Source organism: Oryctolagus cuniculus, chromosome 4 (assembly GCF_964237555.1).
Source record: "Oryctolagus cuniculus chromosome 4, mOryCun1.1, whole genome shotgun sequence".
Taxonomy (NCBI): domain Eukaryota; kingdom Metazoa; phylum Chordata; class Mammalia; order Lagomorpha; family Leporidae; genus Oryctolagus; species Oryctolagus cuniculus.
Genome location: NC_091435.1, coordinates 115,597,514 through 115,610,693, shown reverse-complemented (window position 1 = coordinate 115,610,693; position 13,180 = coordinate 115,597,514). Strand labels below are relative to the sequence as shown.

Genomic DNA, 13,180 nt, shown 5'->3' with positions numbered 1-13,180 from the left:
TATCTCAGGGTTTTCATGTTTTTCCCACCTGAATTTTCCTCCTGTTATTTATCTTTATTTTCTCTGCTCAAACGTCACTTCATCCTATACCTCCCTAACCCCTCCTTCTAAAACAAGACTCTCATCAGTCTCTACGTCCTTAGCCACTCTATTTTTCCTTCTTACACACCATTTATTTGTATGTAACATACTATCTATCTATCTAAATGTAAATGTATATATATATATATATGTGTGTGTGTGTGTGTGTGGGTGTGTGTGTGCGCGCGTTCATGGCTGTAGGTGTATATATAATTGTATATCATCTTTTATCATCCTTAGACTATATGAATAACTAGGACACAGACTATAAGTACTAAGTAGTAGACTTTCGATAAACACATGCTGAATTAATGCCATTCCACGCTTTTACAGATTCCTGCCCTACTCCCTGATATTACAGCCTTCTAGATTGCACTGTTGACAGTAACTTTTTCCTACTAAAATATTTTTATTCCATCATATTATATCTATCTCTATTGCCATACTCCCAAACTCTTCCAAAAAGTGCTCCATCCTGCCTTCTTTCCTTCTGTCCTTCTATGCTCTCCTTTTATTTTAACTAAAATTTCCTAGAGGTGGCAGACATTTCAGTAACTAGTTTAGAACCCACTCTTCATAAATCAGTTCTACTTTCAATTCTTCTATGATGCACATGTTGCTAATTTGTCTTTTATCTGCCCTGCACTGAAATTCAGTGTCACAAAGTATATATTTTTTAGATATAGTTTCTAATTATTTATACCTTCCCTGATTTTCAGCGTTACCTCTATAATCACTCAACAATTCTTTAGTCAATTTAATAAAGTGCATAGATGTGCCACCACACAGAAATTTGTCCTCATCTCTTTTCCTTTTGTATTTTCTCTGCATTTCAATAAATTGTTTTATAATTTGTCTTATATATCTGCCCATATCATTCATTCATGCAAATGATTTTAACTCTCAAGATTTAGCTTGAATCTGACTTCTTTCTTTTTCATTACCATTTGAAAAAAGTTCCAGGCCATAAGTTTCTTTTTTACTATTTCCAAACTATATAGGACAGCAGTAAACATACAGTCACGGTCCCTAACATATAATGGAGTTTATGCTTCCAATCAGAAAATCTCAGAGTAATGGGTTTAGATGTCTTCCGTGAATATGCAGATTCAAAACATTGATCTGGAAATCAGAAGGTTAAGGCACTTTCTATTCCAAAGCTTCTAAATTTGGTTGGAAAAAAGAAATCAAATGCAGATATTACATACTCTAGTAAATTGAATGTTGTGATTTCTTGCAAATGGATAAAATGCTCCAAGTTGTGTCCAGCGAGTACAGAGATGATATTCTGAATCATTGAAGAAACCACAGATGTCTGCTCCAGTCTAAAAGATATTATTACATTTAATACACGTTCAATGGTTTATATTATATTTCGTGAATATAAATGAAACAAATTTACTTACATATGATATTCCAAAGAGACTAAATTCCATCATACCTAAAAAATAGGAAAAAATTTAAAAACTACTATTTCATATATTTTTTATTTCTAGTAATGAAAAAATTTTTTTAATATCATCTCCAATTAAATGAGGTATTTTTAAAACTGTTAGTACATTTTCTTTACTTATTGCATATTATTTTCTGAATAGTGTCAATAATGTTTATAAAAACAGAACACAGCTGCCTTGACACTTGTATGATGATATACTAGGAGCAGAGACTGTTATGAAAATGTAGTGGCACAATGTATCAGTAGTGGATTTTCCCAGTTTCATTTTTAAAAATAAAGAAAATGCTTGTGTAGTTATTTAAGAATAAGTCATTATTATTTGAAATAAACTTAACTATTCTTATTGATTAAATTCTCTAAGAAATGGATAAAATATTACATTGTACATCAACCGTCAGGACAAGAGCTGATCAAGTCACTGTTTCTCATAGTGTCCATTTCACTTCAACAAGTTTCCCCTTGGGTGCTCAGTTAGTTGTCGCCAATCAGGGAGAACATATGATATTTGTCCCTTTGGGACTGGCTTAATTCACTCAGCATGATGTTTTCCAAATTCCTCCATCTTGTTGCAAATGACCGAGTTTCGTTGTTTTTTACTGCTGTATGTACAATGTAATACTTTATCCATTTTAGTATTTTTTTTGTTCTAGTACCATTGGTTGAACTCTGTAATTAACACACAATTATTCTTAGGTGTTTAAATTTTAACTGAAAAGTGATCCCTGTTAGGAATTTGGAAAACATTATGCTGAGTGAAATAAGCCAATCCCAAAGGGACAAATACCACTTGTTCTCCTTGATAGGTGACAACTAACTGAGCACCAAAAAGGAAACCTGTTAAAGTGAAATGAACACTATGAGAGACAGTGACTTGATCAGCCCTCACCCTGACTATTGATGAGCAGCTTAATATGTTATCCCTCTTAGTATTTTTTTTGTTTGTTCTACTTAATACTTTTGGTTGAATACTGTAATCAATACACAATTCTTCTTAAGTGCTGAAACTTAACTGAAAAGTGATCGCTGTTAAATATAAGAGTGGGAATAAGAGAGGGAAGAGATGTGCAATTCGGGACATGCTCAAGCTGACTTACCTCAAACAGTAGAGTTAGAAACATACCAGGGGATTCGAATTCAATCCCATCGAGGTGGCATGTACCAATGCCATCTCACTAGTCCCAGTGATCAATTTCTTTTCACAATTGATCGTAATGATAGGACTAAGAACCAAAGGGATCACATAAACAAGAATAGTGTCTGCAAATACTAGCTGATAGAATAAAAAAGGGAGAGAATGATCCAACATGGGAAGTGAGATACACAGCAGACCCATAGAATGGCAGATGTCCTAAACAGCACTCTGGCCTCAGAATCAGCCCTTAAGGCATGCGGATCTGGCTGAAATGCCCATGAGAGTATTTCAGGCATGGAAAGCCAAGACACTCTGGGGGAAAAAAAAAAAAAAAACCTAAATGAAAGATCTCCACTAGTGAGATCCCAGTGGAAAGAATGGGTCATCAAAGAAGGAGGTACCTTTCTCTGAAGGGAGGAGAGAACTTCCACTTTGACCATGGCCTTGTCTAAATATGATCAGAGTCAGTGAACTCAGGGGGCTTCCATAGCCTTGGCAGCTCATAACAAGAGCCTAGGGTGATTACTGAGGCCATAAACAAGAGTGTCAATTTGGTAAGTCAACAACAGGAGTCACTGTGCACTTACTCCTCATGTAGGATCTTTGTCCTTAGTGTGCTGTACATCACTGAGATTTAATGCTATAACTAGTACTCAAACAGTATTTTTCACTTTATGTTTCTGTGTGGGAGCAAACTGTTGAAATCTTTACTTAATGTATGCTAAACTGATCTTCTGTATATAAAGAGAATCGAAAATGAATCTTGATGTGAATGGAAGGGGAGAGGGAGTGGATAAGGGGAGGGTTGCGGGTTGGAGGGACGTTATGGGGGGGAAGCCATTGTAATCAATATTCTGTACTTTGGACATTTATATTCATTAAATAAAAGTTAAAAAAAATAAATTCTCTAAGAAATGATCACTTCAATAAAATAGAATACATTTGATTTTCTAGTTCTTTTTTTAAACAATATTTATAAACTTTGTTTACCTTGAATCTATTCATTATTTTTTTGTATTTATTTGACAGGTAGAGTTATAGACAGCGAGAGAGAGACAGAGAGAAAAGTCTTCCTTCCCTTAGTTCACTCCCCAAATGGCCGCTGCGGTCAGTGCTGTGCCGTTCAGAACCCAGGAGCCAGGTGCTTCCTCCTGGTCCCCCATGCAGGTGCAGGGGCCCAAGCACCTGGGCCATCCTCCACTGCTTTCCTGGGCCATAGCAGAGAGCTGGACTGGAAGACGAGCAACCGGGACTAGAACCCTGCGCCCATATGGGATGCCGGCGCCACAGGCAGAGGATTAACCAAGTGAGCCATGACTCCAGCCCTGAATCTATTCATTATAAGACGTTTTAATACTAAAGGTGAAACAAAAATGTACCACTTCTTTAAAATTATAGTGTATTTTAATTTTTTTATTTATATAAAGGGAGCAAATTTCATGTATTTTATATATACAGTTTTAAGAACATAAATATACTTCCTTCCCCCCTGGCTCACATCATCTCTCTTCTTTCCTTTCTTATTTTTCTTTTATTTTTCACAATTATATGCTTTCAATTTACTTTGTAATCACGAATTAATTCTCCACTAAATAAACAATTCAACAAGTAGTAAGCAGAAAAGCCACTGTTCCTCAGGAGCAAAGACAAGGACTTTAAATAATAATCATCTCAAAGTGTCAATTTCACTTATGTTCATAGTGCCTTATTTATAATTTATTCTACCATTGTCAAATATCTTTTTAAATATTTAGTTTGAAATATTCTTTAGCATCTCTCAATGATTGTTATTTTGTAGAATCCATAATTTCTATTCCCTTCTAATTTGTAGTTCTAGATGTTCTCTTTTCTAGCTCTTGCCCTTTTCATAAAGAAACTGAAAAAACAGTAAAATTATTTTTAAAATAAATCAGTAGCATAGTTTCTGCACAACATCCTTGATCTTATTTCTTGGGCCAGTGGTTTTTCATAATGCTATGACTTGTAAAACTCAAGGACAGAAGCACATAATTTTGAAAATTTATGTTACATGAACTAGCAACAGCATAAGCGGTTATCAAAGGAAAAATTCAAAAGACTAAAAATGGAGATGAAGACTCTCACATACCAATGATCGATTTGTCCATATTGTCCCACCGTGCATAGTTGTCTCCAAGCCAGTGTCCTGCCCATCGCCCAGCAGTAGGATATGTAGAACGAGAAATAACTATCCCTCTTTTGCCAGTTGTCTTCTGCAAGGCACTGATGTACATAAAAAAGTATTCTGAGTTTTTGTTAACCTATACGATATTTTCATCAAATATTTCTACTCATAACCACTGAGTAAAAGTGTTTGATTTATGGTGTTTATGTTGAATCTTATTACAACTAATACTTTATATGTGAGTTTTGTCTGCTATACTATGAAAACCTCTTGGGCATGAAAAAATATGATTCTCTTGAACATTTTCCAGAGTATTATGCAGATATTAAATGGCTTTAATGCATTTTTTCAATGAATACAAGCTAACTCGATATATAGTGTAAACTTAACTAATTAGCCAAATAGAACGTTGGCATGTAATGTCAGTTCAAAGATTTTTTTAAACTAATGAATATCTCAAAATAAAGATATGAGACTGAAAATATCAGTCTAAAGAGACATAGATGATATATTCAACAGAGACAACACTATACTCATTAACTTAAAATTTCCTACTTGCATCTTTGAAAAGATGATGTAAGAAAACTATCTTCATTGTTTCATTTTTCTGCAAAAAATATAAAGGGACCAGCTCCTTTGGAGTATAACTATTTCAATATATACCTCAAATATTTACTGACATTTAACAAGAAATAAGTGTGTACTTCTGTAAAAAATAATCAATGATCTAAAACCTATATGAAAACTATCAAAAGAAATTTTGAGTTTGCAACCATAGCTTGTTTTATTTAATTAACATAAATTATTTACAAAAGCAAGACCATCTCAAATTCTCAATATGTTCACTCACAAGAAATATATATTCATGAAGGATTTTTTTCTTGCTTCTTAGGCTTACAAAAACTCTTTTCCAATGCATAAAACTACTTAGTGAACATACACCTCCTTAGATTTCTTATTAAAAATAATTCTGCAGAAAGCATTTTCATAATCAATTTCTGCTAAGGAAAATCTAAGTGCCTATATTGGAAGAATCTCCTCTGTAAATTTTTATACAGAATATTTATTTGAAAAATCATTTACCATTACCAACAATGTAACTTTAAAGTCTAATCCTTTAAATATATTATAATTATCTTTGAAAGGCAGAGCAACAGACAGAGGGGGAGAGATGAAGATCTTCATCCAGTGTTTTACCCCTGAAGTAGCTGCAATAACATCTGGGGCTGGCTCAGGCTGAAGCCAGGAGCCTAGAAATTCATCCAGTTCTCCCACACAGGTGTCAAGGGCCCAAATTCTTGAGCCTTCGTTGCCTTCCCAGGTGCATTAATAGGAGCATGGATCAAAGTGTTTGGTGCTTATCCTGACCCTTCCACTCTGATCCACCTTGGGGTCCCTATTGTGGGATTTCGTTGACAAGTCCGTAGTCATATAATCATGAAACGCTTTTCAACGCATCTATTCTGGGTTGTTTAAAAGTTAGGTAGTAGGGACGATAAGCATGTACAAGATAAGATTAGCAGGTGCAATAATGTGAGAAACTTTATCCATACTCTTTCCTCCAAAATGTTTTCCAATCTTTTACCAACTTCAATCATATACTTCAATGTTGTTTTTTAACCCTGTATGCTAATTAGAACCATGAGAAACTTTTAAAATCCAGATTTTGACACAATATAATAGACCAAATAAATCAGCATTTATTAATAATCTCCAGGTGGGGACTGGTGTTGCTGAGAAGTGGGTTAAGTCACTGGACTACAATGGCAGCATCCCATATAGGCACAATTAGAACCCTGGCTGCTCCACTATGATCCAGTTCCTTGCTAATGTGCCTGGGAGAGCAGGGCAACATGACCAAGTGTTTGGGTCCCTGCACCCATGTGGGAGACCCAGATGAAGCTCCTGGCTCCTGCTTTGGCTTGGCCCAGCCACGGCCATTGTGGACATTTAGGTAGTGAATCAATAGATGGAAGAGCACTCTCTGTCTCTCCTTCTCTCTCTGTAACTCAGCCTTTCAAATAAATAAATAAAGGAGGAAGAGGAGGAGTAGGAGGAAGGAGAAAGGAGAAGGTGGGAAGAGGAAGGAGAAAGGAGGAGGAGGAGGAGGTGGGTGGAGGAGAAGCAGAGGAGAAGGAAAAACTATCTCCAGGTGAACAATGTGCAATCGATAGCTAGTGGTTTAGATTTACTCTGACTTATGTAGTGGCCACTAATTATCTTTTATTTCATAATTAGTGATTTAACCAAAATTAAATAAACTTTAAAATTTGATTGCTGAGTCACACTAACAACATTGCTCGATAAACATATCTGGCTACATACAGAATTATAGAACATTCCTATCATTGAAGAAAGTTTTCTTTGACGCAATAATAAAGACTAGATACACAAACAATGATGTATATTTAATCATCATTGGCCTCATGTGAGTTTCTTAAAAATGATGTGAAGGGCCACAGCAATGATGTAGCAAGTAAAGCCTAGTCTTACAACACCACCATCCAATACGGGCACCGATTTGTGAGCTGCGTGCTCCACTGCCAATCCAGCCAAGCAGCAGAAGATGATCAAAGTGGTGGAGCCACTGTCACCTATGTGGGAGACCTGGATGAAGCCCCTGACTCCTGCCTATGGCCTGGCTCAGCCCTGGCCATTTTGGCCATTTGGGAATTGAACCAGTGGAGGAAAGATCTCTCTGTCTCTTCTTCTCCCTCTTCGTAATTCTGCCTTTCAAATAAATAAATAAAACTTGAAATAAATAAAAAACCAAACCTGTTGATGATTAGTATGAACAATAAAGTTTAGAACCACCAGATCATTCAGAAAGACTGTAATTTGCTAGCTGATTTAAATAGAATTAACTAAGCTTTCATGACATCAAATTATATTTTATCTGTTCATTCATCTATTCAACACTATTTATTGAGCACCTACTGTTTGCAAGATACTCTACTGGCTACATGACAGGGAACAAAATAAAAATAGCCTAGGATTCTTTTTAAAATAAGATGAAAATTAATAATAATAATAGATAAATGGATATATACAAAAATTATATAGATAATATATAAGTTGATATTATCAATGCTTTTTTAATATCCATTTATGTATTGGAAAGTCAAAATTACAGAGAGAAAGGATAGACAGGGAGAGAGATAGAGATTATGCACCCACTGGTTCACTGTCCAAATGGCTACAATTGCCAGTACTCAGACAAGTCCAGACTGAAGCCAAGAGCTTCCTCTGGGTCTCCAACATAGGTGGCAGGGGCCCAAGCACCCAGACCATCTTCCATTGCTTTCCCAGATCATTAGAAGAGAGTTGGATTGAAGTGGAGCAGCTGGGTCACAAATTCTCTCCCATATGGGATGCCGGGGTCGCTGGCTGGGGCTTAACCTGCTAAGCCAAAATGCTTGCTCCAAACAATATTTCTAACTTAATTGAAAAGTAAATTTCAGAGAACAATTGGGAAAAAGGGGCTACCAGATAAGATCACTGACTTTTAAAATATGTAGCATTAAATGTAAAAGCACAACAACAAAAAACGTTTCAGAGAGGATAATTACAAACATTGCTTACTCATAAGTAGGCTTTGCTTGTGACCATCCATAGAGATTGTGAACATCATAATGTAAAACTGATGATCCATCACTAAGAATATGCTCAGTTTCCATGCACATAGTTCTGAAATGCAATCCATCTGTCCGTTTTGTAAGTTCTGGGGAAAATCAATGAAAAAAGTTAATGTATTACAAAATGCCTTATATTGAAATGAAAACTTGTAACTACATATAATCTTTTAAGATTTTTCAAAGATATTTGAAAGTCAGAGTTACACAAAGAGAGAAGGAGAGGCACAGAAAGAGAGAGAGAGAGAGGTCTTCCATCTGCTGGTTCACACCCCAATTGGTCGCAAGGGCTGGGGCTGCGCCAATCTGAAGCCAGGAGCCAGGAGTTTCTTCCAGGTCTCCTGAGTGGGTGCAGGGGCCCAAGGACTTGGGCCATCTATGTACAGCTTTCCCAGGCCATAGCAGAGAGCTGGATCAGAAGTAGAGCAGCCGGGACTCGAACCGGTGCCCATATGGTGCCAGCCCCACTACATATAATTTTGACACAACATTAATAATTGTTTTAAAATAATTATTAAATCTTTTGGACATTTTATTCATACTAATTATAAATGCAAAGCTGATCTGCAAATGTAAGTTAATCTTATGAATTAACAAATACCTAAAATAAGTATACTCTTAATGTTTATGCACTGGATGGAAAAGAGCAATTTGCTGAACTCTTGACTTAGTGTAGTGTTAATCTTATAAGTATAAAGTAAATTGAAAATACATCTTTGTAAAAATTGAGAGTGGGAATAGAAGAGGGAGGAGGAAGGAGGGTGGGAGTGTGGGCAAGAGGGAGGATAGGGTAGGAAGTATCGCTGTGTTCCTAAATTTGTTTATATGAAATACATGAAATTTGATACCTTAAATAAATTTTTTAACAAAACAGATTTTTATAAAAACTGCATTTGGCAATATAAAGCTTTGAATTAAGAACAAGACAAATGACATAACCCTGTCTTCTGATTCACTTTTTCTCACTAAAATCTCTCTCTCATTTTTATTTTTTGGAACTTTGCTGTCATTTTCCATGTTAATAACAAATTAGGTTTGCCACCTACTTTAGAGAATGAACATGAACGCTGGTGGACCAGCCCTTTCTCTCATAGTTCAGGAAGTTGTTACTTTACTTTCATTCATTCTGACTAAAGACAAACTTAATTTTTTTTTATTTGTACTTATTCATTTTCACTTTCTATTTCATAGGCAGAGAGACAAAGAGAAGACAGAAAGATCTTCTATGTGTTGGATCATTCCCTAAATGCCAGTAAAAGCCGGGACTGGGTCAGGCCAAAGCCAGGAGACCAGAACTCCATGTGGGTCCCTGAAGTGAGTGTCAGGGACCAAGAACATTAGTCATTGCCTGCTGTCCCCTAGAGTGCACACTAGCAGGAAGTTAGATTGGAAAGGCTAGAACTGGGACTTGAACCATGCACTTTGTACCGGATGTACCTAAGCACAATGCCAAACACTCACTCCTACAAAAATTAATTCAAACTGTGACAAATTTTAAGAAAGTCAAACTAACAATTTCAAATAAATGTAAAATATTTTCATATAGATTAAAGCATGTCCCTGTATTTATTTTTCTTTCAAAATAGTGCTAAATATAATTGGGGATGGGTCAAGGTATAGTCTAGTGTGCGGGTAGGTGGTGAAAGTTGGGAATGTTATTCATAATCTGTACATCATAGGTATGTATATATTAATTAATAGTAATAGTAATGTGATAATGTCAAAGGCATAACAACAATATTGTACCTGGGAAATAAGGTGGATAATTTAGCTCTGTATTTCTGCATACATTAGTAGTTGTTCCATTCACAAAACTTGATGGTTCATTCATATCCTTAAAACATAGAAAGTAATCAAACACTTAAATTTGCAATACATATTCTTAAAAACCAATTGAGAGAGCAAGCAAATTAAAATAGCATATTTGAACAGTATCACATATGCTAAATATGGTAAAAGCAAAACTAAATTGCAGCACATTGACACTGAAGAATTTAGTTTAGCTTAGTGTGCCTAAAATTTTATAATCAGTTCCTCTTTTGAGGAATATAAAATGTCATCTATCCCCTGTATTGTGAACTGTAGATATAAAATCAATTTATTTCTGAATTTCCAAGAAAAAATTAAACTTGTGTTGTGGTGTGCAGGTTCTAACACCATCTTCCCCTCCATTCCTGCTAGAGCCTGAAATCAATTACTTTTGTTTTAAAAACCACAAAATGGATTTTACAAACACAGAAAACTCCAGAGTATCTATCTCTATGATGTATATAACGTGGGATCTCAGTAGTCATATATAAGGGACAATAATCTAGATACATGGACTAGTAACCATGCAAAGAAGTTTCCTCCACCTTGAAAGTTTATCTTCACTGGATCAATATATTCTCAGGGATATTTTTAAAATAATTTCTTAAAGTATGTAAATAAGTATGTAACAAAATAAAGTATGTAACAAAAAACTCCTGTCTCATTATTTTTTTTTAAAAACTATGGTTTATGTACTCTTTCTTTCTTCAATTTAAAATAAAAAGTAAATAAATATATTATGGAAAAACCAAGAGTAAGAAATGTCACCTCCACACAGCCAGAGAAGTATTTTATAAAATTTCATATATTAAATACTTGTGATAATCTAAATTCATTTAATTCTATCTCTTTTTAATGCTCTCTCTAAATTATATTACCAAAATTACACTACCAAATTTTAAAGTTAAACTAAAATAAGGAAATTGTTTGAGAGCCAATGGTGTTAAATTTATAAAAGCTTGTTATTTTTTACACAAAAACCTATTTTAGTGTGAGATTTTTTCTACTTTGAATTAAAATAAAATAAATGGTTTATAGATATTTATCATTAGCTTAAAATATTATTTTGGTTCCTTGCTCAAGTTGAAAATATCCAAAAAAGAACATCTACATGCAGAAATTGAACTGTTGAAACTGTAGTTTAGCAATCTTTAGCATAATAAAGTTTGATGGAAAAAACAAGGGAGTAGGCTCATTTTCATAGAAAAAAACTTTGTTGATACTTTTAAAGTCAAATAAATTTTTACATAATCATTACATGATAAATAACTTAAGAGAAATTACTTACAATCCACAAGCCATCAAACTTCATATAGTTATTGTAGAAATCTAAAATTTCTCTTGTCCACCACTCTGCTGTGGAATTCCTGAAGAAATCTGGAAAAGCTGCGTGAGCTCGGGAAGCCTGTAAACCCAAAATTCAGGTTAATATATAGAAAAATTCTAAGGGAAATCATACTTGTCTAAAAAAGAAATATATAAATACATCAGATGAACAAGTCTTGTGTGAATGAAGATGAAGGCCATTTGATCTCAACTTTCATTACGTACATGTATGTGGTTTTCTGCTAACCACTCTATGCTGCAGCGAGAGCTCAAAACACACAGACAATATTCAGAGAGGACAGGACAGCCTCATGTTCCTGTGAGGACAATCAAGAAGCAGTTCAGATCGCACACCAATATATTTCTATTGCTATCTGGAAGTTTTTTAGCTTGGTATCTGTTGAGCCCCATGGTATACATTTGCCTTTGTGAAGAATGGTGAGGGAGGAGAAAGCCTATATTTGAGTCACTTTTTCCTGATTAAAAATGCATTTACTGGGTGTGGGCATTTGGTGCAGCAGTAAAGACACTACCTTGGGCACCCATATCCAATATCAGAGTGCCTGGGTTCAAGCACTGGCTTTGCTCCCAATTCTAGCTTCCTGCTAATGTTTAACTTGGCGGGCAACAGGTGCTAGCTGAAGTAGTCCAATTCCTATAAGAACATGGGAGATCTGCATTGAGGTCCTGGCTCCATGTTGCAGGCATTTGGGGAATGAACCAGTGGATGAGGTCTCTCTCTCTCTTTCTCTCTCAATCAATACACAAATAAATTTTAAATGTGTTTACCCAGCTTTCTGACTCTCTGAATCAATATATCATTCCTTCTTAATAAACTGCTTCACTTTCTCGGTCACCTCTAACCCTTCTGTTTCAGCAAATAAGAGATGTTTATTCTGCTCACTACCATGAAAATCGCCTACTTGCCAGTCCATGCATGCATGTTTCAAAGGGTGAGTTAGCAAAATATTGATGTTTATGTAGATAAATCAATAGGTGATGCCACCAAAATATGGTATAAACTGAATGCTTGCTTGGTCCATTTTAAGACTACATAGTAAAAACCAGAATCATCTTCTCTATGAACGGGATATGAAACACCAATATGTACAGAGAAAGTACAGAGAGTAGGAAATATGGAGATTTAGGAATATATTACATGAATATTTTTTAACTAAAAGGAGACTTAATTTTACCATCTTATCCAATGATTATAATTCTCTCACAAGGAGCAAAGGTTTAGTGGGATTATTTTCTATCTAGAGTTTCCAGCAGAACACAATAATAATTAGAAATAAGGATTGTGCCAGATCTTATCTTCTACTTTTCTGCTCATTTACACAGAAAATATTTTTTATTTCTTTTTGCTTTTTTTAATTAACCTTGAAGATATTAAACTGAATGAAATAAGCCAGCTGCTAATGACAAATACTACATGACTCCAAACTCATAGAAACAGAAGGCAAAGTGATGGTTACCCAAGACTATGTGCAAGGGAAAAATGGGAATCACTAATTAAAAACTTAATGCTTCAAGATGAATAAATTCTAACAATCTGCTACACAACATTGTCTCTATTAGTTTATAAAACTATATTGTAC

At 35.0% G+C, this 13,180-nt stretch overlaps 1 protein-coding gene across 1 annotated transcript in view; it reads right to left on the bottom strand.

Annotated features, from left to right (window-relative positions):
* The window catches only part of SI (sucrase-isomaltase), a 93,751-nt gene that overhangs the window by 15,998 nt on the left and 64,573 nt on the right, over positions 1-13,180 (bottom strand). Inside the window, 6 exon segments of the mRNA NM_001082266.1 lie at positions 1,290-1,406; positions 1,488-1,522; positions 4,777-4,910; positions 8,395-8,533; positions 10,191-10,278; positions 11,542-11,658. Of these exon segments, the coding sequence (NP_001075735.1) occupies positions 1,290-1,406; positions 1,488-1,522; positions 4,777-4,910; positions 8,395-8,533; positions 10,191-10,278; positions 11,542-11,658 (630 nt within the window).